Source organism: Peromyscus californicus, unplaced genomic scaffold (genome assembly GCF_007827085.1).
Source record: "Peromyscus californicus insignis strain IS unplaced genomic scaffold, ASM782708v3 Scaffold_18__1_contigs__length_77618521, whole genome shotgun sequence".
NCBI classification, from domain to species: Eukaryota; Metazoa; Chordata; class Mammalia; order Rodentia; family Cricetidae; genus Peromyscus; species Peromyscus californicus.
In genome coordinates this window covers 69,295,373-69,321,820 of record NW_026294480.1, presented here as the reverse complement: position 1 = coordinate 69,321,820, position 26,448 = coordinate 69,295,373, and the positions used below count along the sequence as shown (strand labels likewise).

The window sequence follows — 26,448 nt, the reverse complement described above, 5'->3', positions numbered from 1 at the left end:
AGCAGAGCTCCAGAGAACACCGCTGGACTGCGATACACCTTCCCCAGACTCCGCGACCTACCTATCCCTTAATTTGTAAGTTACGCCATTAAATAAATCTCCTTTTATCTACGTGGAGTGGCCTTAATAATTTCACCAATAATTTCCATTACAGGAGACACCGGGATTTTCAGATATTACTGAGATCGTAATCAAAACTCTGCTGGTTGTACTGGTGTTAGGTCTTTTGGAAGAGAAAATAAATCAACTTAACAAATGACTAAGTTATACTAGTAATGTTGTAAGCCTGTTTACTCACAAAGGAAAAAATTTTATACAATACAATGATTTGCGTTTGCAGAGATCTTGAGTATATTGTCATACTGTTCGTGGTGCTATCCATACTTACAATTGAAAAATAAAGGGATGCTCCCAAGAACCATTTCAACCAGTTGAAAATGTTTTCGCAAAATGACTGCATATTGAGGAAAGAAGTGTCGTTGAATTCAATTGATGTCAATTTAGAGGCCACTGACTTCACAGTTTTCTTAGGGCTTTAAAGTACTATATTTTTTTTAATTATATAGCACAGTGATAAAAGGAAGTTTGCACAATGAATTTATTAAATTCAATTTCATTTGAATGAATTTTATAAGTGAGTGGGGCTCTGTTTCATGCAGTAGAATGAGTAAAGTATTATTCCCACCACTTAGATGAGGATACCAAAGTTCAGGAGACTATAACTTGACAGAGTTTAAAACACCTGTGACAGGAGAAGATGGGTGTGTTCATCGTCACAGACACCTCACTCAAGTGGTTTAGATCTTCCTTGTGTCTTCTAAAGTAACACTGTCCTAATAGGCTGTTGAATAAATGTCCACCTCCTCCCTTCTGTACCAGCTGACCAGCCTACCGTCCTGTAGTAGTTCTCTCTAAATCATCCTAATGGTTGAGCTCGTGCATTGACACTGGTCCCAGTAGATGTACATACAAGGTTGGTGGAGCCGTACCCTCTTGGCATTGAGCGATCATGATTCATGCCTGTTGGTCTCTGTGACTAACAATCAGACATTTTCATGTATTTTTAAACACCATGATATTGGCCCATGGTGTCCCAGGCTTAATGACAGTTAAACTAGAATGTGATTTTTTTTTTATGTAGTCCAAGCTAAAGTCTAGTTTAAAATGTGCTAGCAGAATGCACCAGATGTGTTACAGCAATCAACCTCCTCCAGATCTGGGGCTGAGAGCTGGAAGGAACTGCATCCTCGTGGAAGGCCTCTCCTGCCTGCTCCACCTTAATCTCCTTTCTGAAGTCTGCTGGCGCCCTTGCTGACCACCACTCCTGACAAAAGCTCTCAAGTGTTAAATCCGCATGTTACACAGCCCTGGCGTGTTTTGCAGTGTGGAGTCTGGTTGTCCTGGAGTCTTGCACAGATAAAGGAAGGATACAGTTCTGAGAGGAATGCAGTAACTACAAAGTGCATCCTGAAGGCCATTTAGCTCACAATGAAGGTCTGTGTTTTAAAATAGCTCTATAACAAAGTAACTACAGAGTTTTGGCAAGAGCTCCAACTATTTATAGAACTGAGTAAGGCGTGGTAAATACTGCCGCGGTACCCAGCTCTCCCTTGCCATAACCCCAAACTTATAAGAAGTACTGTAATTATATTTCTCTACTTTGAAAAAAAAATCATAGTAGCCATTATCAGTTTAGCCATACGGAAGCTTGGGCTGAGATTTCTTTTTTAAATGCATAGTTTTGATTTTCAGCAGCTGCACTGGGTCTTTAATCATATATTATCTTTATGAAGCCTTTTTCTAACATATGTTAATTGGCTGTTTTCTGTGACAAATTATGAGCTCTTACTTTGATGAGGTTCAATTGCAATCATGTTGGAGTCGAGTACGTCAAGTTTCCACCCCTGCTGGCTCCTCAAACCACTACAAACATCCGCGCCGCGTCACTGCAGTGCTGAGTAATGGCAGGCAGGATTGGGGCTGGCTGATTTTGCTACAGATTTTTTTTTTCCACAGGATATTTTCAGCTTCTTTGTACTAAATCTGTTTCAGGGTTTGCCCTTTTTAGCAGACACATGCTCTAAAATTAACATCAAATCTCATTGGAGATTACTATAATACAGTGAGGAATATTTCATAATACAACACCCCAACGTCTGTTTTGCTTTTTACTGAAATTTCAGAACATTTATTACACATTTTTAATGTGTCATTATCAGTCAGTCGTAAATTTGACTCGTATTTTCTACATCATCAGCATTTCGTAGCAGACATTTCGAATGTGCCTCTTTGGAGGAAAGTAAGTTACTTATATAGGGGATGGTGAGGTAGATGATAGCTGTTATAAAGAAATTGTACTTCCGTGTTTTTTCTCGGTGTTGACAATTATATTGGAATGTTAAGAATTCTGTTGTTCGTTATATTCCTTTTTTCTTCGGCATCGTATCCATCAGTCAAGTAATGCAAACAATGACGTGCTCATCAAGGTTAACGTCCTATAAGATGTATAACAGCCATTCCAGTTCTCTGTCCTAACGTCAACTTTTAATGTACGATTCAGATGAGCAGAAGTGTTCTAATCCATCTGCTCTGAGAACTGTGACAGATAGCTTGTATCAAATACCAACAGATGATCAGTGAGAGCTATAATTAGAACAGATACAAAACTGCGGTGCATTTGTCTATAATCATGGGAAATTACTCAAGGTAATTGATTAAGGTCTTCAGTGCCTGCTTCAAACATCAGTGATATTGGGATTAATTTAACTGTTTCTGCCTCAACCTCTCACATAAAGAGCTCTAGATAAACTGCAGTTCTCTGAGCCAAAGCCAGAGGTCGATTTCCATATAGGCATCAGGAGTTTAGATAAGATGAGCCAGATGTTAACAGAGCCAGATGTGAATAGGCACTTCTCTCCTCGGGAGGCTGTTTTTAATCAGCTATTTCCCTGGGGTAATGCACAGCCAATGAGCTCTAAATCCTGAGGCTACCTGCGTTCACAGGAAAGCCTGGGAACATCATTACAGGGCTTACAACTGAGCATATGTGAAAAAATTGGAGCAGAAATTAAGGGTAAGAAAGGTTAACTTCGTGAGTGTTACTTTGCTATTGCTTAAAAAAAAAAGACAGAAATAAAAAAGTAATTTTAAATGTTTAAAATTAAAGAGAGTCAACCCTAACTTCCAAATACAGATACAAACAAAAAGCTAATATTGGCTAATATTAACCAGACCTGTATAAAGGTGTGTGTTATTTTGAGAATGTACATGGGGAGACATCTTCATCTCATGTAAATAATCTTAGAGCGTCTTTGTCTTCTGTGCGATCACATCTAGAGAGGTTGGCTTTAGCCCTGTGTGGTCCTGCAGTGGGACTTCGAAGTCAGTCTGTGAACACTGTCTTGAACCAGCTTACACAAGGACATTTAGTTCCACTTGATAAGACACATACTTAATTGGCTTTAAGAAAATAAACCAAGGTAAAGAACAATGTGTAAATGAAACAGAGAGAGCTTGGCACTTGGCTGTAAGGAAGCCCGTGAGCCATGTGGCTTAATTGGGGCCAGTTGGGATCATTTAATGATTGCTGTCAAAAGATCAGATTTAATAGAAGACCACAGTGGGGTAGAGTTAAACAAATTGTCATCAGGCGTTTCAGATGAACAAAACCTTAATTAGGTTGATTAGGATGCTGTAAAGGAGATGAAGAGACAGAAAAAAATTGATGAATCACTAAATTCCATATTGAACCATATATAATATTGTCACAACTTATCTGTATTTTAAGGGACCTCTATGGCAGTTTGAAAACCACACATATTCGCCTGTAAACTTTAATAGTTATCTAAAGTTTAATTACAAATTAAAAACAGGCAACATTCAGTGTAAATACCAGATAATTTTTCAAGTATTTTTTACTTCAAATACAAGATGAACATTGTCTGGAGAATAGTATGTCTTGCTGTTGTAAAGGCATCTTTAAGTGTTGAGTTATTTGAGAAAGTGAGTAATGGAAGTAGCAAATTATTTTTCAAGGACATAATTTTGATCATTTAATGTAATATATGACTAAGGAGTGGGATATGATCTTCACTTAGACTGACTTGTTAACCATTCAGGTCACAATTACTGATTCTTTTACTGACAAGATTACTCAGATATCTTAAAACACACTCACTGTTTTATCTGTGTCTTTAAAAAGACTAACTTGTGTTCTTCCACATGCTGTGCATGCGTGTACACACACACACACACACACACACACACACACACACACACACACACACACCAAAAACCTGAAAAATGTGCCCAACACATACAAGCCTCCAAAAAGAAAACATTTATAGAATATTTCCATTTTAATCATTAAATACATTGAAGATTGACAAAAATACTTTTTTTTTCCTAAGAGAGCATAAGATGCTTTTGGAATTTGATTTTTACCCTAATAAGATGAAAACGTATGTTAGCAACATGTACCACCTCAGGCAGAGCTGGCTTTGGAGACTGACAACTTAGTTTCACTGCTGGTGGTGTATGGTGCTTGCTTAACTTGCTTTGTTCAGTAACAGCAGCACAAATCCAGCTGCATGTGCTTGTGAGTGGTTACAGCTGGAGTGCAGAACCTGATGTGTGATGCTGTGCAGTAACTCCAGCTTTGTGCTGAAGACACCAGCGTTTCCTTCCTGGGAAACCTTTCCACAGCCCTAACTGGCCTCTGGGAATGTGTGGCAGCCCCACTGTGCAAGTTTAGGAAAACAAAGACATAGTAGAAGTCTGCATTAATTACATAATCTGATATGGAAATACAAAAAACTGTCATGCTGCTGAGGAGTATGAGGCTTTTGACATATTTAGACCATTTGGAGTTTATTTTGGCTTGGAGAATGCAGGATGCCATTTTAACTACAGTAGGGGAAAATGTCCAAGATGGAATATGGCATGGATAATTGTGACAGGGAAGCTGTGTTTCCTTATGTTTGTGAAATTGTTTGTAATGCTGTGCAGTTGTCTGGAGGTATGTTGCTCCTAAATTCTGGAGTTGTGTAAATATGAAGATTTATGTAAGGGATAACGCCAGGTTAGGCCCTCTTATTAAATTAATTGCAGGGGTTTTCAAAATGAGCTCCGCTTTAGCCTTATTATATTTCTGACATACATTTCATCTCCTTCTGTCCTTGGGGAAAGATAGTAAAGTAGGACTAGAGGCATTCACATAGAGTTTCCAGCAGCTGTGGTCACTGGGAAATTGATGTATTCCCCTAGTTATTTCTACTCTTGCAGCCTGAAGCTCTTCCATGGCTGATACTTAAGAGAAAGTCTTTAATCTGTATGACACTGTACATTTGCCTTGACTTCATGCATGTTGTTAACAATGTGAATGAAGTACTATGGGAAGTGGAATCTCCACGCTGTCTCTATGGGGATGACATTGTTCTCTTGCTACTAACCTTACCCCATAACTTACACATGAAAACCCACTCACAAGTGTAGGTAATCCATGTGCCTGGCACTTTCTGTTGTGTCCTATTTAATGAGGCCGGAACCATTTTGCAAATGAAAATGTTCCCAGTTTGAGGTAGGACATGGAAACTGTAAGTGTGGGATTTGATCACCAGGCTGCAGTTATCTGGGGTCTAAGGTCCCCCAGTTTCCTAATTCACAGATTCATTCAGCTTTCACTTCTGTGTAAAATATTCTTATTTTACCTATGAGATACTGTACAACATGATAAAGGATAAACTAAGATTTCCAGATTGTTTCCGTATAAGCAAAATATGAGAAAAAGTCCTCAGTGCTAGTTATTAAAAATAGCTAGTAAATACCTCAGATGAGAGATACAGACCTTGATAAATAGAGTTTAGTTAACCAACTGGTAATGATTAGCTCCTACTGTTTACCCGATGCTAGGATAGAGCCTGGGACTACAGACTTAACATTTGGTTTTTTTTTTTTTTTTTTTTTTTTTTTCTGGTGGCAAGTACTATAAAGGAGACAGACTGGGTGCTTGGAGAGTTTATCCAAGGGTAGCACTTCCTTAGGAGGCTGGAACTGAGACAGAGGAAGGGTTGAGCACACACAAAAGGGAGGAGGCATTTCAGACTGAAGGAATTACACATGCCCTGTGGTAGGAAGAAGGACAGGGGAGTAAGAACTTTAGTGTTTTGTTTATTTTTTTAAGCCAATTGTATTTGCTTTTTGTATGTGTAATACTGTGATACTGACACTTGAAGATGATTCAGAGTTCATCATATTGATGCTAAATTTGATCAAGGAAATGAATGTTTGGCACACTGGTGTTTATCTAGAGAAAAAGAGCAGCCTCTTTATACTCTCAAGATGCTCTTTGGCTATGCAGCTTTAAAATTAACTGCACTCTATTCTGTAAAATACGTGGCAAACTTAGAGAAAAATGGAGTGATTTTCAGGACCAGAGAAATACTTCTCATCACACAGTCAAGCACTGCTAAGAATAATAATTGGGTTATTTCATTTGAAGCTCTTAAGGGAAAATAGGTATGTTCTGCTAGTTCTTTTTAACCAAAGTATAATTGCACGCCTCATATGTCTTTCAAACAAACCATAAAGTAGAAAGTTTAATGTATCTAAATGCAAGTAATGAGCGAAGCCTTCCACTTGCAATGGGGGCGAATTACTGAATCACTTTACTCAGAACCGAACACAGGCTTGCAGAGACAGGGCATGCATCACTTTTGCCTCTTGCTGTACGTGGGGCTTCCATTTATGTAACAATGCTATTTCTTTTGTGATACAGTGTGCCTAATTTACAGCCTTAAGATTTACAAAACAAGGTTTATTTGAGGATGCTAATGGGGATGCAAATCCGAGTCAGTGGAAATGTCACTTGCCAATAAAAGAAATCCAGAATAGTTTCCTTGCAAATTGACATTACATATTCTAGCATTTTAGCCTTGTCCATAGCCTGTTTTTGTTTAAGTGACTGCACTGTACTTATTAGGAAAAAAAATACATGCTTTGCAAAGGTAATTTTAGCAGTAGAGAATTAATTTCTTCCCACATCTTTTAATGTGGCATGGGAGTCCCACTCTACGATCAAAACACATAACTGAAGGTTATGTTTAATTTCTAAATCAAAGTGTTGTGGGAAGGCGATTGAAATTTGATGATGACTCAGATCCAGTTGCTATGTGGCTTTCTTCCTACAGAAACTTTAGGGTAGACTGCCATTTCCATGTTAGAAAGAGCCAAGCAGTGTTGAGATTAAAATAGTTTCACCATAGACTGAAAGTTTGTATTAGTCACTTTGAATGTTAATTGAATTTTTTTTAAGGTACCTTGAGAGTCTCAGTAACAAGAATTATTTTCTCACCACTTAATCTTTTTTTTTTTCAGTGTGGGACTAAATAAATTATCAATGCATATTACCAACAAATATTTCTTTACTGCCATTACGATTCAGTTCTTTCCCGATAGTTGTAATTTATGTATTTTGATTCTTCGCTTGCATAGGGACCTTCATTTGCTCAGAATGTAAATTCAAAGTATGTGGCAACATTTACTAGATAATGTAATTTGGGTCAAGCATGGTAGATGGAAATGGAGATGCGTCTGCTGCTTCACCCATGTCAAGTTAGGTCTATTTGCTTTCTCATATTTATTTCTTAAGGTAATCATAACAAAACATTAACCTAGAACTGGAATGGCTTTTTCTCGAGTGTTGGAAAGACAGAAATTAGACACTCTGTGCCTCTGCTCTGCCTCCCCTCTCTGTCCTTTATCTGAACCACTCCAAGGCCTGCTTGTGGGGTGTGCTGCACACCAGCCTGCTCTGCTCAGAGAAGGAAGTGGAGAGTTTTGGTTCCCATTTTACACTTGTGGAGCAGTTTAGGGAAGGAAGCACCTTTACACCTTTTATTGTTCGCGGTTGCTGACATCATATCCTTCCCTGCCCAGTCTGTGCGTGTTTCCTGCCATTCTGTCAAGATTCTTCTCTGTTACTGGGAGGGATTTGCTGAAGGGAAGGAGGGAGGAAAGGAAGAGAGCAAGAAAGAGTGGGAGAAGGAAGGGAGGGGGAGGTGTATGTCAATCAAGCCAGCCTGTTTGGAAATGAGGGAGCCTGTAGGACAATGATCTTTAGCTTTCCAGAAGAAATTCTCCGCGTGGGTCTCAAACCACACTTTGCCTTCATCTGTCTGCTCATGGCAAACTCCAAGTGAACAGAAGCCTGCCGTACTGAAGTTCCCCTTTTTAGTAAGCAGACGGGTTTTACCTTTTTATTTAAGTTGGCAAAAGAAGAAAAAGTGCAGACTGTAACGCCATAGAGTGTTCTCTTTCTTTCCTTCTTGTTCAAAGTTTTGATTGTTTACATGTAACTGTCATTTTCCAAGAATGGTTCCTTCATGTGAAAACTGTAGTGTCCAGAATAAGCCTGTGATTGATTATATATAATGAAAGTTCTCACTGTGACTGCAACGCTACTGTGTGTAGTTTAATTATTGAGATTCTTTTTTTCACATACCGGTGAGACAGCCAAACAGGTTACTATGGTAATAATAATCTTTTTCTCTAGCCCTCCTGAAAATTAATACTTGAAACAACCATACAGTACAGTTTTTGTGTAAAAATCAGGTTAATAAATAGTTATACTAAAAAAATAAAAATTAAAAGAAAGCTGTGCACTGGTGCTGACCTTCCTAATTCTTTGAATTTTTACTGACAGCCTTGAAATGTGGGAACATCTTCCAGAAATTGCCACATCATTGCTGTCTTGCTATTCTGCATGTGGACTTTATACAATTGTGCATTTTATGAACATTCAGAAAGCAACATTTCAGATACTAAATTAAATTGTCTTTTTATAGAAAACAAAAGTTGAATTTAGGTTTAAATTTCCATCTCTCTCCACTACCTGGCATATTTCAAAAAGGAGACTAATTTCAATGGTATTGTCGCCAATCATTTTATATATGTGTGTATACATGCACATATAAGCATCCTAATACATTTACATATGTATTTATAGAAAATTGTGTTTTAAGAATTCAAACAAACAAACAACAAACAAACCCATCACTCGGCTTCTTCTAAACAGAATACCTTACTTCCAAGTTGAAAAATGCCTCGTGGTAATGTAAAGGGGCTTTTTCGAGTTTGGTGGTCAGGAGCACGCTGTCTCTCTCTGAGGAGAGTCTTCTTCAGGCGTGTCTTCCCCTCTTGCTTGGTTATGTGTGTTTGGAATCAAGGTCCGTAAGCAGTGACCTCCTCTCTCCTGCCTCTCTCTGCACTCTAATCTGTTTGCCCTGACCTTCCACCTAAAGTGAGTAAGCGCTTAGGCAGGCATAGTCCTGTAAGCCGATAGTGGCACCGGCCTCTGCTAACAGAAGGGAAGGGGGATGCACCCGTGGGCTTTCACACTGAGGTTCATGGATTGGTTTTTCTGTGGTGGAGGAAGCCTGCTTGTTTCTTTGGGAAATACCATTCTGGACTGCTGCTTGCTTCTTGGGTAAGACTATAGGAAATGCAGAAAAAGCTCCCATTTGTGTGATCTTTAAGACCGTTTCTAAGACTAAATGGGTGGGCTGCTTAGTAGTGTTGAATACTTGATGTATTTGTGCTTTGTGAATTTTTCATGTGTGTGATCTTGGTGTCTTATAGCGGTGTCTTTAGGTTGTGAGTGTTTCACTCAGTCAGTATGTGTTGTTTGTAAAACTTTTCAAAACTTTAGAGCTGCTACTAACATTGAAAACTGTGGCTGGAGTCATGATCTTTGGTAAGCACACCATAATCATGATGTTCCTCACATATGTATGCCAAGAGGCTGAACTGAGCTGCGGTATAGTGGAGAGACACGGGGTAAAGGAGAGTGGATAGGCTTAGTGATTAAGCAGAGCTTAACCCACCAGAACTAATTATATCATAATAGCCTCTGCAATTAGATAATGACCTAAACTTAAATTTAAAAAAATTTACTCAAGGTGACAGAGAATAAAGAAATGTAAAGGCAGCTGAGGATCAGACCAAGTATCTAACTGCCTTTTCTGTCCCAAGAACCTTGAACTAGAGCCAAATAATCTATTAAGTAGCCAGGACAGTGGCTTAGTGTTACATAATACATGTGGGAATTTTTCAGGTCCGCTGTCACAGGCTAACTAGAGTCAACAGAGAAATTCTGAGCGGTGTGTAAGGGGATGTGTGCTCCGCCATAAGAGGAGACACAGTAATTGAAGCTGCTGCTTGCAAATGAAGCAGGCGTTGTGGGGTACTTCCTAGTTCACTTCCATTCCATCGCAACTCACTTTCATTATGTGCAAATATTTTTAGACATAATTTTAAACAGAGTAAAATATAGACTTTTAATATTCTGTGCTCTTTGGGTTTGCCATGTAATTGATAATCATTATTTTAATTTTAATTCACGACCTAGAGCTCTCTGGTATATAATATCAAGCTTCTGTAATTTTGTGTCTGACTCCCTAAGGAGATATGATATGTCTCTTTTAAACATTTAAATTTAGAGCTGGTGGTCTATTATTAAAAAGTATATAGTTACAAATGAGATAATAATCTTAATTTTTGCACCACTTATTTCCTATCAGTGGCCATCATTTTTGAGTATTGTTTTAATGGACAGTTTAAAGGCTTCCCAGAGGAAATGCTCTCACTGCTAACCGATGCTTGAACATCACATGAAACAGCCCATATTACTTTTCCTGTGTTCTCTGCAGTGATCTTCTTAAAATAAGATTAAAGGATTTAGTCTTAAATTAGTTGACATTTACATATATCAAAGAGCACTTTCATAATTGTCCATCCTATTTGCATAACTAGGGAGGCTATCACCTCTGCTGTCAAAACACGAGATTGTTTTCCATTCAGAAATGAATTAGATGCCCCACTTAGCGTACACAGGTATACAAAGGTTCATTAACTCTCTGATTTAGGTAATTTTTCATAACAGAAGGGTGAAAATTGTCACCTAATTTCATTAAAAATATTAAGAAGCACTTCACAAAAAATACAGTTCATTTCAAGTGTTGCGCTTTAAAACAGAGTTTTCATCATCTCAATGACTTCTTAAATTACTTATGAGCTTATTTTAATTATGAAAGCAATCCACCCTTGTGTGTATGCTCCTGCATGTGACGTGCCATGTGCTTTTAACAAATAGTTATTTTCATTCGTCTGATTGTTTTGCTCCCATGCGGCTTATTTCCTTGATGAGGCTGGAAGACCCCGCTAGTTCTTAGGAAACTGGCCTGCTGTGGAACTCTTGTTGAAGTTTTTGTTTTTTTTGTTCATTTTTGCAGGAACGAATGCGAGGAATTGGGAACTGAGCTGTGCACGTGCTGAAGAAGGAAACTTGTGTGAAGGAAACAGGAAAGAGAAAGAAAAGGAAGGAAAAAATACATAATTTCAGGGACGAGAGAGAAAAGAAACACGGGGGCCATGGGGAGAAAAAAGATTCAGATCACGAGGATTATGGATGAGCGTAACAGGCAGGTGAGTGGGCAACGCCCCTTGGGTCCTTTTCCAACTTTCACAGAACTAAAAGCATCTTGGACTTGTCAACGTCCATGAACAGAAGCTCTGTGAGCTTGTTGTATCCAGTGTAAGGGTTGGGGAAAGAAAAATCACCTTAACGGTTAGAAGTATGTTTAAAGACTCGTGATTGTTCGCTTTTCACTGCCTCGAGACTTAAGTGGAAGTTGTATTTGTATGACAAGAATAGCTTGATAATTAGGAATTAATAAGCGTAGAATTGCTACACGGCACGCATCATCAAACAAAGATATTCTTACATTCATGGGAACGAGGCCTTTTGTGGTCCTCCGTTTTAAAGTTTGTAGTATTGCCTAAATAGCCTCTCTGCAAAATGGCTTGCTTTCTTTTCATCACAAAGGAGAGTCTGAAGTAAATCCAAACATTTCCAGACACCACTGACAACAACAACAAAGACAATACCCACGCCAGATATCAGTTGCAAAGAACATATAGACAATGACATCCTGTTAACTCATGTTTTCTCTAAATTCTGAATTTTAGAAACATGGTACTACCATTTTTTTCTACAGCACCAGTGATAATGTCTGTAAGACATAGTCAGTTTTCCTTTTTCTTTTCTTTTTTCTTTTTCTTTTTTTTTTTTTTGGTTTTTTGAGACAGGGTTTCTCCATGCAGTTTTGTGCCTGTTCTGGATCTCACTCTATAGACCAGGCTGGCCTTGAACTCACAGAGATCCGCCTGCCTCTGCCTCCCGAGTGCTGGGATTAAAGGCGTGCGCCACCACCGCCCGGCTCGACACAGTCAGTTTTGAAGACTTCATATATCTAATGCTCAGTAATGCATTAAGGACCTGTGCGTCATGAGTGCCTGCGCTCTGACTCTCCCTTAAACTGGGAAGAGGAGTTGGGCTTTGTGAGGGTAGCTAGGTGGTGTGAACACATCCTACTGTTGAATATTAGGTGACAGTCCTTGAGAGGACTCATAGTGCACCTGGATACCCACAGTAGCAGTCACACAATGGAACCTGTTGCTGGGCCTTAGGAGAGGAGACTAAGTCTGTCCCCCACCCCCAGCCCCCACCCTCCCATCCCTGGGCTGCCCATTTATGGGCTCAACACACTCTCAAATAATGACACTCACCTTCTGTCAGGTCCCTCCTGTAACATGAGAATAGATTCAATTTTAAAATACAATGTTGCTTACACTTATAAATTATAATAAATAGAAATCATTATTTATTACATTGTCTTGAAAATGGCTCTTTACAAAAAGCCAGTGAGCTTCCAGGAACTAGGAAAATTTTTCTAGTTTTTTTAAAATTATACTCGTTGAATTAAATGATGAAAAATACAAAATTCGTGAGGGATCTATCAGTGTTGTCATGCAGATTGTCCATTGCTGCAGGCCAAGACGAAAAGCAATAGCCATGTTAGAATTAAACCTCAATTTTGTATTTGTTTATAGCTTGAAACTGAAATTACGGCTGCAATACTGAACATCACATGCCACTGACTGTGGGGACCTTGTTTATTTGGACTACAACCTGTTTTGGTTAAAGTAAAAAAGAAAATGCATGAATTGGCATTTGTAGTTTATTAAGAATATGGCCCATTTTTTTGGCTTTGTAAGATTCACTCTATCTTCTTCTTAGAAGATATAGATAGAAGAAAAATTGGGGGGATTGAATTGTGTGGGCTTTTACTAGCTTTTTAAGGAAAGAAAACATCCATAGAGATACAGGAATTGTCACATTGTACTCTTGAGAGTGCATTTGAAATGTTTGCATATAGTTGTATTGATCTGTGCTTGTGGATACTCTTACCTATATTAGAAGTCATAGTGATTTTAGGAAGGGGAGAATATTTAAATTCAGCTTAGTTTGATTTTTTTAGCAAGTATTAAGGATTGGTTCCTTCATTTTTTTTCTGTAGGATTTAGAGTCAATGTATTATTTTCCTCAATCTGTGTGTACAACAGGCCTTTTAATTCAACACTGTTGAAGTAAATTAATAAAAATGACATTGCTGTGTTTTAAGCTACATTTCAGTGGTTATAGAAGATGACTATTGACAGCTTTAAAGAGCTGTCATTCATGGTAACGTTGGTCTTGCTCACCTCTCATTTTCTGTGAGAGTGGTCCAAAGAGCCACTTGGAAAAGGGCATAAAGTATGTAGGTCACTTCTGATAATGAAAACCAGCAAATGTGTGGAGGAACCCCTAACCTGTGCTCCCTTTAAATTACGTGTTCACATGTTGAAAAGAAAAATGTCAGCAGCTTTGCTGTGTCTGAAGCTGCTCCACTGGGGTGGCCTAGTAGGACCTCACACGGAGGCTCGCTGCTGTTTCTTCTTGAAAGCAGTGAGCCCTGTTCTCTCTGCCTCTGCATTTGTGTGTTTGACCACATACAGAAGAGTGTGGGCTTCTGCAGGAAAAGAAATGCTAACCCAATGTGAGCCCTGAAATACCACAGAACTTATTGGTACATTGTGTCTCAGAGAGATAAAACTGTCTTAGGACAGAAAGCAGTTTATGCTGGGTTCTGCATTTATTGCAAGTAGACAACAGCTAAAACTCCAGATCCAACTTAGAAACAGACAGTAGTGCATTAAGGATAAAAATTCAAAAAGTACAAAAATTCAAAATATTTACATTTTTTTAGTTTCTAATTTTATAAAGCCAATTTCTTAACCTTCATTAAGTTTCTCAAGTTAATATGCACACCAAACTCATGAATTGTCAATTTATCTTACAGATATATTCAGACATCTTGGTGAAAGTCATTACCAATTAGTTTCCAAGGATGACATGTAAATTATTCCATTTAATCCTTAGTAATCCTATTTTATAGCTGGATGTTATTTATTTATTAAGCCAACAAGTTCCCAAAAGAAAATATTCACCAGTGAATAGCAGTCTCATCCAGGGAGGAGCAAAGCATTCTATAAACAACCAGCAAATGCTACCTGGTTGTTTATGTGACGAGTTATGCCATGTCTGACTCAGCCACGGAGCTCTTCCTTAGTGCTTTGAATGCAGCCGTAGACGATATCTAAATGGATATGTGTCTGTATTCAGTAAGAAAGCTTTACTGACAAAGCAAAGGTAGGCTAGATTTGTCTAGTGGGCCATACTTTGTAGACCTCTGGTAGACTGAAATAGACATGAACTGTGGAAATATAGAACAAAAATGTCATTTATGGGCTGAGAATGAAAATATTAAAGTACTATGATAGAACAGCAAGGGGATGCTTTATTTACCACTCAAGCTTGGGGAATGGCCTCTCTGAGCAGGTGCAAAATATGGGAACTACAACATTCTAGAGGAACCAGAATTTCTAAGGCTTGAGATAGGAAAAAAGCTTGGCTGAGGATTCAGAACACAGTTAACAGGACTTGAGCCTGGTTAGTGACTTTAGAGTAATGAAGGACTCCACACTGTGTGGCAACATCCTGAATAGCTTAGAGAATCCTCTTCAGGTCAGAATAGCTGGCCAAGATTTTATAGTGAAGAGCAGAAAATGCCCAAGATCCAGTCTCAAATTCCTCATAGTCAAAACAAAACATGTTTCTTTCAATGATGTCATGATGCATCTACCATAACTTAAGGGTTCCAAGAGCAAGACTTTACTTCATGTCTTTTTCCAGTCATGTAATATTGCATCCTATAAGATATAATAGACAAGAGTCCAACGTTCAGTGATATAGAAACCTGTTTCTAGTGCCAGCCCTACACTGAGTAATCTTACTCTCCAGTCACAGAAGCTTAATAGATACTATAGAATATTGCACTACACTGAAATAGGAAAACTCTCCAGAAAACTATTTAACCTCTGAATGAGCAGAGTGAGGATTAAACAGTAGCAGCCATCACGTTCCAGTGCTGAGATGTGAAGTGATGCATTTGAAGTGCCTGGGATGTAAGTGCTCAATAAACGCACAAATTTGCTCCTCCCATTATGATTCAGACTCTCTGAGCCATTGTTTCTTACAGCCATTGTGATTCCCATCCAAACAGCTCCTGTGCTGTGTAGCTTATGAAAGAAAAGTTGCTGGGTCTTCACTCCAAGGGAGCCCCACCACAAAAGAATGTCATGAGGGGAGTGGAACAGAGTAGAGCAGGAACACAAAGAAGTTCCCTTGCTGACAAGCTGCTGAGAGACTCATCCAGAGCAATGTCCTGCAGAGAGTATGGTCTGTGGGCCCGGAAGGGAGAGCTCACAAGACACACCCAGTCGGTCTTAGGACTATGGTGGGTGGAGGTCGTTTCCTAAATCCTGTGCATGTGCTAACACAACTTTCAAATGTGCATTACCTGACCAAATTGTTTTTAAAATACTTTTCACCATTTTTATCACTTCTGCCTTCAAGCTTATGGTAATCACGATTTCAATCTCTTCATCTTCATTTTTCCTATTTTTAACCTTTGATCCTCATTGATTAGGCAGCCATAGAGTCTTGGCCTTTTTCATATGTTACACAATTTGAATTTGGTGCTTGAAACAATTGGACTTTTAATTAGTTTTTTTTATATGACTCATTGTTACAAAAAAATATAATTAGAAATTTGTCCCATCAGGAAGAAGACTGTATATAAACTCAGAATGCTAAGTAAGCCTAAACCTATTTGCTCATATGTTTGCACTGAATTTTTCAGTCTTCCTCCTTTGAAAGGACTAACATAAGTAAATTCCAATATATTTGTGCGACTTGTTACAAAAAGACATCTAAATATGTGAATAACTGCAAGAGGGGAATATTTGCAGAGAGCACACCTAGGACCTAAAATAATAAGTTTGTACATAGATTTCAGTGCCTCAGGTTTTCTTTGCTTCCTTCAGATCTGGAGCTTTGGATGTTGCCAGCAAAGAAAATTCCACATAATTAGCAGTGCAATAGCTTGAACCCATATTAAAGACAATCAGCATCACTCCCCTTTAATAAGTCAGGAGAATCCTCTTACAAATTAAAATGATTCAGGGATTTCAAATTCTCTAACATCTCTTCTTCTTAGACTTCTGTTTCTTTCCGTGACCCATGCTGCGTGCAGCAGGTTAGGGAAGGCCCGCAGACACTTCTGTTCAGGGTAGATGCCACTTCTGGTTATTTATGCATAGTGAGTTTTTTTTTTTCAGCTAAATCATGGTTTTGCAGTGAACTAAAGAATAAAAAAATACTGCAATTCCCTCAGCTGACAAAAAAAGAAAGAAAAGAAAAGAAAACAAACAAAAATAACCTGCCTTTAACTGTTTTCAGTTCTTAAAAATTTAGCCCAAGTTTCACAGGGATTTTTGGCACAACTTCCCTTCAAGACGGTGTTCAGAATATGAGTGAATAAAAAGGGCTGGTTACAATTCTAAATTTGGAGATTATATCTAATTACCTAAATAAAGTTTGTTGAAATTGCGATAGATTCACTCTTCAAATGTAGAAAACTAGATAGTGGAGAAATGTAAATTCATTGCTTTGACAAAGTAAGTTCTTGGTGAATTCTGTAGTCTGACTTGGAGAGCAGAGGTGTGCAGTCAAACATTGTCAAACACACTTCCTTCCACATTGCCAGAAACAGCATTTTTATACTTGCAGTGTTAGCTGAGACAGTAGAGCTGAACTACCCTTCTTCACTGAGGAATCTTGACCCTGCTGCAGATCTTGTGAATAGGAGGTTCAGTGAAAAAAAAAATGTTAATTTTTTTTCTGCCTCTGGACAAGTAAGTTTCTACATACCTCATAACAATGATTATTTTATCTTGTTTCTTAATAACATATTTTAACAGATTATAACCTTTCCTGAACTTGTATAAAAATTATGCTCAGGTCACTATGCATAAATGAAATGTGGGTGCATCATGGCTATGTTAAGAAGGCTATTGTTCAGAGCTGATGTTAGATTACACTGATTCATACTGGAAATATCTACTGCATATTCCCCCTTTGCAGCCTCATTCTTTCACTAATTAATCTTTTGTTTTGTTTTGTTTTTCAAGATGGTTTCTCTGTGTAGTTTTGGTGCCTTTCCTAGATCTCACTCTGTAGACTAGGCTGGCCTCGAACTCACAGAGATCTGCCGGCCTCTGCCTCCCGAGTGCTGGGATTAAAGGCATGTGCCACCAGTGCCTGGTCTCACTAATTAATCTTAAAATAATGAAGGAAACAAATCTTTTATAAGATTGTTCCAATTGCTGTCCAACATACTCATTTTTTTTTTTTTGTAGAAAATCTAAGAGAGGCTAAAATTCTCAAATGGGAAGTGCTCTTCATGTAAGAAATAAATGCTTTCTATACATGCTAGGGTTGTTTTATTGTCTCATTTCTAATTTGTGTATCTGACATAATTTCTATTCAGAGATAAACAACTTAGAAGTTATTAAGAATACTTCGGTGTGCCTCAAAGATTTCAAGGTTTTTTTTGTGGAAAGCTGACAATAACTGGCCTGTTTGTGTCTGTGAATTCATGTTCACACCCTTTCTTTTCTCAAGTCCATGCTTGCTTTGCACATGCACACACTAAATGTGACGTACTTTTACTGAGAAACCACACTAGGAATATGAACATTACAAACAGACCACATAAACTGAGAAAGTTCTTCTGAACTGTGAGTTAAATAAACATTGGTAAGTGTTTGAAAAGCCATGTCCTTCTCAGACAAAACCCCCGTTAGCATCATAATTTATTCATTTAAAATGGAATACTTTCAAACTTATAGCGAAAGCATTATTCTAAAGTTTATAACCCAACTGTACTTTTGAAAAATATTTGGAAGCTATTGTTTTTTTGCAAAAGTATTGGCTACAGCAAAAAATAAAATAAATAACATAATTAAACTGAGGATTAAAAATTCCTCATTTACAGTGTGTATTTGTGCTTCTCTTGAAATATGTTAGACCATTAATGGGAATAAGAGAAACCAATTTAGATGTTTGGAAATTTGACTTTTAATTTTAAATTGGAACAGTTTAGCTTAAGAAATCACTAACATTTAAATAACATTTCAACAAATGTAACTGTTTGGAAACTCCAGCTGAGGCAGTCTCCCGCCTTCTGTCTTACAAGGATTGATTTGGAAGGCCCTCGGGGAGAAAATATTGGAGTTGGGAGGTAAAACTGAAGCCATTGTGGGAAGGAAGAAGTTACTCTCTTCCTGTTATGACAGGAAGGCATAGACAAATGTGCTTCCTGAGTTTGCTCAGCAGGGAATGAAGGAGGCTTTGACCTTTAACTTACGTACGTTTTGGCTGTGTTAAACTAGTAAACACGCTTCTACCTCCTCCCAAATGTTAATCTGGATTATTTGATTCTTCTCCACTTCCAATTACGTGTCTTAAGTAGATGAGGTGGGGTGCAGCAGCCTGTGACAGCTGCTGGAGGTGGTACTTACTTAAAAGTCAGCTCTAAGAAACCAGTCCGACCTGAACAGCACGTGTGAGTGTGTCGAAAACTACATGATAGGAGTCTCTTTTAAAATGGAGAGCTTTACTGTACTTTGCAATTGGCCACGCTTTGAAACCCTGACAAACTGAATGATTGACACTGGCCTCCCCTTTCATTACACAAACAAATCTATCAGAAGTCCTCAGAAACAACTTTTAAAGCCTATGGTCTTCAGTAGACACTCAGTTACTTGTGATCCAGTCTCTATTATTCACCCTCAAAATACCAATGCACAAGATTTAAACTTTTATTTAGAAATCGTGGGTGTTGACTTCGGGTAAGGGGCTGATAGAGTCCCATATTCTATACTCTGAGCCCCTTATTTTAATTGGTTTATTGTGTTGGGAAAGTTGGGGACCACTGCTAAATATCCTGTGGAAATGCTGCTGTATTTCACTGAAACAGCTCAGTTTGCTGGAGGCTAAGGAGGACAATGGTCTCCTTTGCCACAGAACACACTGCTGTCTCATCATCGCAAGTTGTGCTGGAGGGTTACAAGCACATGGTCGCAGTCTGCTTAAAAGAAGCCCTGACTGCTCCTTAAAGAGCCTTTCATTTGGGATGGCAGGCCCGGGCATTGTATAAAGGAGCGCTTGTCTAGAACACAAGTCTGCAATGGCATTACTTCCTCCCACTGAGAGTAATCATCAGGCCTAGAGCTCGGAGCCTTTCTAATGACAGACTAAATTCAACAAAATAAAACGAAAGAGAAATACTCAGAACAGTTGTGCCATTACTTACTGACAGGAGCATGGGAGGGCAAAATAGAGCATTTAGAAGGCCATTTCCCTTTTTTCAATTAGAGATTGTCATTACAGACTCTTGACTCCATCCCTAACCCGTTAAACACATGGGAAGACCCAGGGGCTCATGGATTATTACAGAGCACATCGTCTCCATGAGCTGCTCCTCTGTCACTCATTCATCTCCCTCAACTTAGGAAAGTGGAGATTATCTTGGTGGCAGAGGGGGGATGAAATGGGTGAGGTCTAAAATACTTTCATATAAAGAAGTTATATTAATGAGTTGGGGTATGGCAAAATGTAAAATCATTGAAAATAGAGTTAGTTGGGTATATTCTAATATATTCTGAAATAAAACGATAATTACTGTATTAATTAAAAATATGGCTGCAGGGTATTGTTGCTCAGTGGTAGAATGCTTACCCATCTACAGGAAGCTCTGCTTTTGATGCTGGCACTGGAAAAAAGAAGAAAGAAAGACAGAGAGAGGAAAGAGAGAAAGAGAGAAAGAAGGAAGGAAGGAAGGAAGGAAGGAAGGAAGGAAGGAAGGAAAAAAGGGAGAGAGAAAAGCTGGGAAGAAGGAAGGAGAGCAGGAGGGTGGGTGGAAAGGAGGGTGGATGGGTTAAGGATGACTTCATTTATTGAATACAAAATGTTCGTTAGGATTGGGCCTCAAGTACCGTGACTTCAGACTCTACACAAAGTTAATGTTGCATCCCTTTGAGATAGTCCTAAATCTCAAGGTTTGGGCATCCAGTGTTCTCGGGGGTGTGGTAGCTATTATTTGCCAAGTTTCATCTCTTTTATTCCTTTGGAATTCTTTCCAGTAAGGCTCAAGGATTCCCTCTGTTAGTACAGAGCTAAGTTCTTTGGAGATGGCTAGGAAAGTAAAGGGATGTGGGACATGTGTATGAAAGGGAAGAGGTGATGAAGTATACTTTCCATGACACAGTATGCCATGCTAATTTCACGGACATGGAAGAAACTGCATGGGACCCGTCCTCTGGCTTTCAAACTTGGTATTTAAACTGTCTGTGTAGCTATGTCTATGTGGTAATCTGAGTTCCATTATTTTTATTCTAGCTGTGAGCAGACATGTATTTGCTGCCAGCAAAAGAACTTCCCATTTTGGGAAACTGAAACATCTATAAATATAGAAATAGTATGCGCCTACTCATGCTTGTATGTGGTTCTCACCAGCTTTCGTGGGAATGGCTTGAGTGTCTAAAGGGCAACCATGGCTACAGAACCACACAAAAGCATCTCTGGTTTATTGGTGGAACCAGAAACCACTGGTTCTCAATTTAGTATTAGTAGTATTATTTTATTTATTTTAACCTAGGAAGCTACCTTTATATGAATTAATGCTCTTCACTAGAGTTCAGTTCTCATGAGAAAGTCTAATGATTATTAAAGAAAATAAAAAACAGTGCATTTCCATGCTCAGCTCACACTGGGCTGGGTCTAAGCCATGAGGAGCTTCTGTCTAGAAGACAGAAAGTTTGCTGACTAGAGAAGCATGCATCGTGTATGGAAAAGGTATTATTTCTAGTTCATCTAGGGACTAGTTGTATAACTTTACGTAAGGCCACTTACCTCTGTGTATAGTATCCACCTGAGAAAGGGAGATGATGAAGTGCCAACTATGGTCTACAGGAGATACTATTAAATATTGTTAAACAGCTCAGCAGAAAGTCTTTGACCATCTTAAAAAACTCACCAAAGCCAGTGTTCTTGTCTAAAACAATTACATGTTATATATATATATATATATATATATATATATATATATATATATATATATATATCAGAGTATGCTCTGATTTTATCAACAAACTCAAACAGAATGTGATGCCATTCACTTTTTCTCTTCGGCTCAATTTCAGGGAGTGTATGTTTTCACTGTAAGTTAAAATGACAAAAACATAAGAGAACTATGTGCACATGTCCCCTGCTGGTGGTAAGCTTCCTTTTCATTTACTCTGAGCATCGAAGAGAGTATGTTGAAATCTCCACTTTGTACTGAAAACATGCACAGTTCCTCCACTGATCTATCCATTCATCCAATAAACACTAGTCAGTTACTGTTTTTGTACTTTAAACTACATGGTGAACAGAAGATGGCTCCAACTTTCAAGGAAAACACGAAGCAGTTGAGACACTCTAAGGTAAACATAAGTGAATAGAGGTAACACAAATAGAATAGTAGCAAGTATCTTCAATGGCTTTTCCTCCAGAATTAGTTGCAGACCCTGCATCAACCTCTTCATCATTCTATCAGTGGCCTGACTTAGTCCACATCTTCTTAGAGTACAGCTTATAGCACACGATAGAGTCACTAAAGATCACTCTAACAGATCAGTAAAGATAATTTATTCCCACTGGGAGATGTTATAAACTTAAATCCTTCCCCCAAAGCCATCTACCATGTTTTTCAAAAAGAGATTGTTTAAAAAAAAAGCTATGAATGAAAATTTCAGAATCACCTGTTTGATTCAGCTCATTTGTGACTGAGCTTGTTGAAGTCTGTAGAAACTATTCACTCTGGCACCAGAGTCTTAGCTCTGCTCTCTGCTTCTATGGTACATGCAGATCTAATGAGCATACCTTCCACTTTCACTAAACCCTTGTTAACCCTGGGACAAGAATGACTGGATTCCACTGCGCTTTCCCAGAGACTCCTTCACACTTAGGGTTGGTTAATTCATTTATCTTTTCAGTATAACTCTTCAGTTGGTCAGCCATTCTCAAATGCACAAATACATATTTATTCAAAGTCAGAACTCATCATAAGGTGCAAAGAATGTTTGCTTGAGAAACGCAGTCACCCGTGAGCCTCCTCTGCGTGTGAGGGTAGGGAGAAATGCATGTTTGTGTGTACATGTGTGTGTGTGTGCATGTGCCTGCATGTGGGTGCATGTGCTCGTGCATGGGGAGGCTCTAAGTATGTTCTCGATGTCTTCCTCAGTCCCCCTCCACCTCATTTTCTTAAGACCAGGTCTCTCACTGAACCTGTAGCTCACTGATGGTTAGACTGTCTGGCCAGTAAGCTCCACCCCCAGGCTCCTAGCCCTAGTCACAAATGAGCACCACATCTGCCTTTAGGTGGGTACTGGGGACCCACACTTAGGTCCTTAGGTTTGTACAGTGGTCAGTTTATAGACTGAGTCATCTCCCCCATCCTTCGGTCCTCCTTTTTCCCCCTCTGTGTCTACGACCATAAAAATCAACATCTGTCTTCACACTTTTTTACCCTTCGTGATGCATCATCCAGGGACAGACTCAAAAACACTTTTCACTGAACTTTTCTTGAAGTCTGGAGAATCTATACATATGTGTTCTGTTATGGACATTCTCTGCTTACCATAGTATAAATTTCAAAATAGCATAATTGCTTTCTCTCGAGATTCATGACAGTAAATTAAATTGCCAAAAGGCAAGTAAAGAAAGTATCTACTTTTAACAAAAAATTATCCTGAGGTAGCCAATGGAATTTAAAATAGAGTATCTCTGTTCTGTAATCTACGATTCACCTACTAGCCATTCTGTACCAAAAGTTACTTGTATGAAGGCTGCTCTGGGATCTTAGGGAGCTACAAGCCAGCGAGAAAGACAGACTCAAAAGCCATCAACTCTGTGGTGTTAGAATACTTTTGAAAACAAAGGCTTGTACAAGTTATTGGGGGAACCAGTATATAATAGTACACACCTCTAAACCCAACAATTGGGAAGCTGACATAAGAGGGGCCAATGCCAACATGGAGAGACCATGGCTCATCAGGCAGTTAATAAATCAGTTAATACTGGGAAACTGAAAGGAGGAAGGAAAGATTTTTATCTGAATATGGGCAGTGAAAGCAGCTTAGATATTGTGATTCTGACTAAGCTTTCCAGTGTTGTGGGAGGCTGCCAGTGGCCAGAAGGAACGGGAGAGGTCACAGCACCACAAACACTTATGACCAACTCCAGTGTAAGAAATAACTCCAGGAGAGTAAACTTTCAATGGGTGTAGTCTCTATATCAGTTTTCTTTTTCAGTCTAGAGAAATTTGGTCTGAAAACAAAAGCTAAATCAAAACGACTAGATAATAATGCCACTTCACCTCATTAGGCATGCTAAGAAATAAAAATTTATTGGTCAATAATGTATTTTGTTCTTGAGGGAAAAAATTCCTTTAAACATTGAAGCATTTGATGATTCTCTCCTCCAGTCACGGAAGTGATGGGAGCTAAAGAAATACTGTTTTATGTAATACAAATTACAACATCCAGCACAAATGTGTAACATGGAGAAGGCCAAATAATACTCAATAGTTATTGCACCTCATAACATTGGACATGTAGAAAAGTCTTCAGTAAAAACTGTCTCTGGAAGATTTTCATAATTTCTTCACGGTTGGACAATATAGAGCTGCCTTCAACAAATATGACTCTTTTCAATTTCAGATTCCAATTTCAATTGCTCATTTCTCCTTAATAAGGTTGTCATAAAATATGTGATATCTGTGCATATGCTAGGACTTAAAACAGGGTTACTATAAAATCTGATATTGAAATATCTTCATACATCATGATCATTGCATGTGGGGCTATGGAAAGATTCAATGGGAAAATAAAATTGTCAGTGCTTACAGTGTATTTCTTCTTGTCATGCAAATGTATTTACTACATCTCTGTAATTCTGAAAACTAGATGTTGAATTACAGTGCCCACTTAAATAATATTGGCTTTATTCTTCTCTTGATGTATCCCGATTGATGTAAACACTTGGAAAGAGCATCTTTACTTAACTGCTGTAAATCCACTTTCTGTATCACCTGAGGTCAAAATATGCTATTGAAATAGAAATATGGACTTGTCCCCATTACAAACTATTGTCAGGTTATGAAAAATGTAATCATTACAATACATTATTATATTTAAGTATAAAAGCTCTGAATTGCAATCTTTGTCATTGAGTGGCATATTTTAAATGAAGAGTAATATCCCAGATCTCTTTGGAAAGCTTAATGCTTAAAAACAATTTTATCTAACTACGAACAATGGGAAAAAAGCATTATAAAATACATTTTGAGTATGCACGAAGAATATGAACATAATACAGAATTAAATTTAGAGCAACTAAGAGTAGATTTTGAAGATATTTTCTTAACTGCTTTAATACAGTCATCATTGCAGATTGCAGTTTTAATGAAAAGAAGCTATATGCACTGACTTTTTTGACAGGTATTATTAAATAAGTGGGCATTACCCAGCAACTTATTTGGTTACACAAAAGTTGAGAAGCATCTAAGAGTAAACACAACTAGTGGTTTTGGTGGATTTCTGTCCTAAATGTACTTAGGTGATGACATTATAAGGTGCCAAATTCTGAGATTTGACTACAACAGAAACCGCACTGTGTTGAGCCATTCTACCTGCTTCTATATTTAATACATTTTAGCCTATTTCACTGAAGAAAACAGAAATATGCAGTTAGATTTATGTCTCAAATTGCATCTCAAAGAACTGTTAAAATATATTTTAATAGCTCGCTATAATTATTGATTATACTTACTTACCAATTCCAATAGGAAAGTCTCCTGCCCATCTTTAGTGTCAGCCATAACTCATCCAAATGAACCAGAATAAAATTTCCTAAAGCAATATGATAATCAGATATGAAAATAGAATACTAGGTTATTCTATCAGAAGCACTTTAGAAAAACAGTAAACAAAGAGATAAATGGTAAGGCATTGATAGTTACTGTGGAGCAAAATTGCCCAAGTCAAATGCAAATAACAAATAACATCTGAATAGAGATTGGCTAGTTTGTGTGGGCTGCGGTAAAAGTGCTTGGTATTCCAAAGGATAATCAACCCACACAGATAGCTTAGCATGGTCCTCTCATCGGGCAGAGCAACATTCTCAACCAGCTTTAGTTTAGAGGATCTTCATGTCACCAAGACGCATTTTCTTAGTTCCCAGTTGTAGGGAGCCTGTGCTTATGATGAGATGGGCCATATGGAAGACTGAGATGCCAGAGTGAATGCTGAAAGATGGACTTGGGAGATTTCGATAGTCCAGGCATGCTTGGACAGTTTCACACGGGGGAACATCCATTGCTTATTTGGAGACAAAGAAAAAAAAAAAGTAATGGGAATCTAGATTTAGGAATTACAAATAAATGACAATCAAAAGCAGGCTGACTTGTGCAAGACCCATTGCATTTAAAGGGGGGGAAAAGCTAAATAAACTGTCAGAGACCCCCAAAGTATGACCCTCAAAAACCTAGTTCCAAAAAATTGTATGTGCTTCTCAAATAAATAAATAAATAAGCAAAGGAGCACGTGGCTGTATCAGCCATAGGATTGGGAAGCAGGTTGTTGTTTAAAGGGTTCTCAGCCTTTGTTACCCCAACTTGTCTGCTACCAAATCAAACCATAGGCCATTCTTGGAAGTCTTTTCTGGAAATGCTATGCTACTCACTTGCTTGGAAACACTGGACCGTATATGGGTTTATAGTTGATGATGGTCATGCCTTCGGGTGGGTCAGCCGGCAGGACAAGAAGAAGTTTGAAGAACACTGATAGGGCAAGAGTGAAATGTATGCATTGACATCTGGTGGGACTGGCGAGCAAAAAGCGTGGCAAACTGGAAACAGGAGCTGTTGGAGACAGTTCGTGAGGGAAAGGAGTGTGGGGTGAGGTTTTGCAGAATGAGATGAACCGAGGAGGCAGTGATTCCAGGCAGGGAGGTCATCAGGCCAGGAAGCCGCTAGGCTGGCCATGGTGGCGTGATAAGGATATGAA

General features: G+C 38.5%; 1 protein-coding gene across 5 annotated transcripts in view; it reads left to right on the top strand.

Moving 5' to 3' along the window:
• The window catches only part of Mef2c (myocyte enhancer factor 2C), a 148,023-nt gene that overhangs the window by 42,873 nt on the left and 78,702 nt on the right, over window positions 1–26,448 (top strand). For all 5 annotated transcript variants that reach the window (XM_052743657.1, XM_052743658.1, XM_052743660.1 and 2 more), the window contains exon 2: window positions 11,289–11,481. In XM_052743657.1, the coding sequence (XP_052599617.1) occupies window positions 11,428–11,481 (54 nt within the window). In that variant the 5' untranslated portion in view covers window positions 11,289–11,427. The remainder of the gene's footprint in view (window positions 1–11,288; window positions 11,482–26,448) is intronic.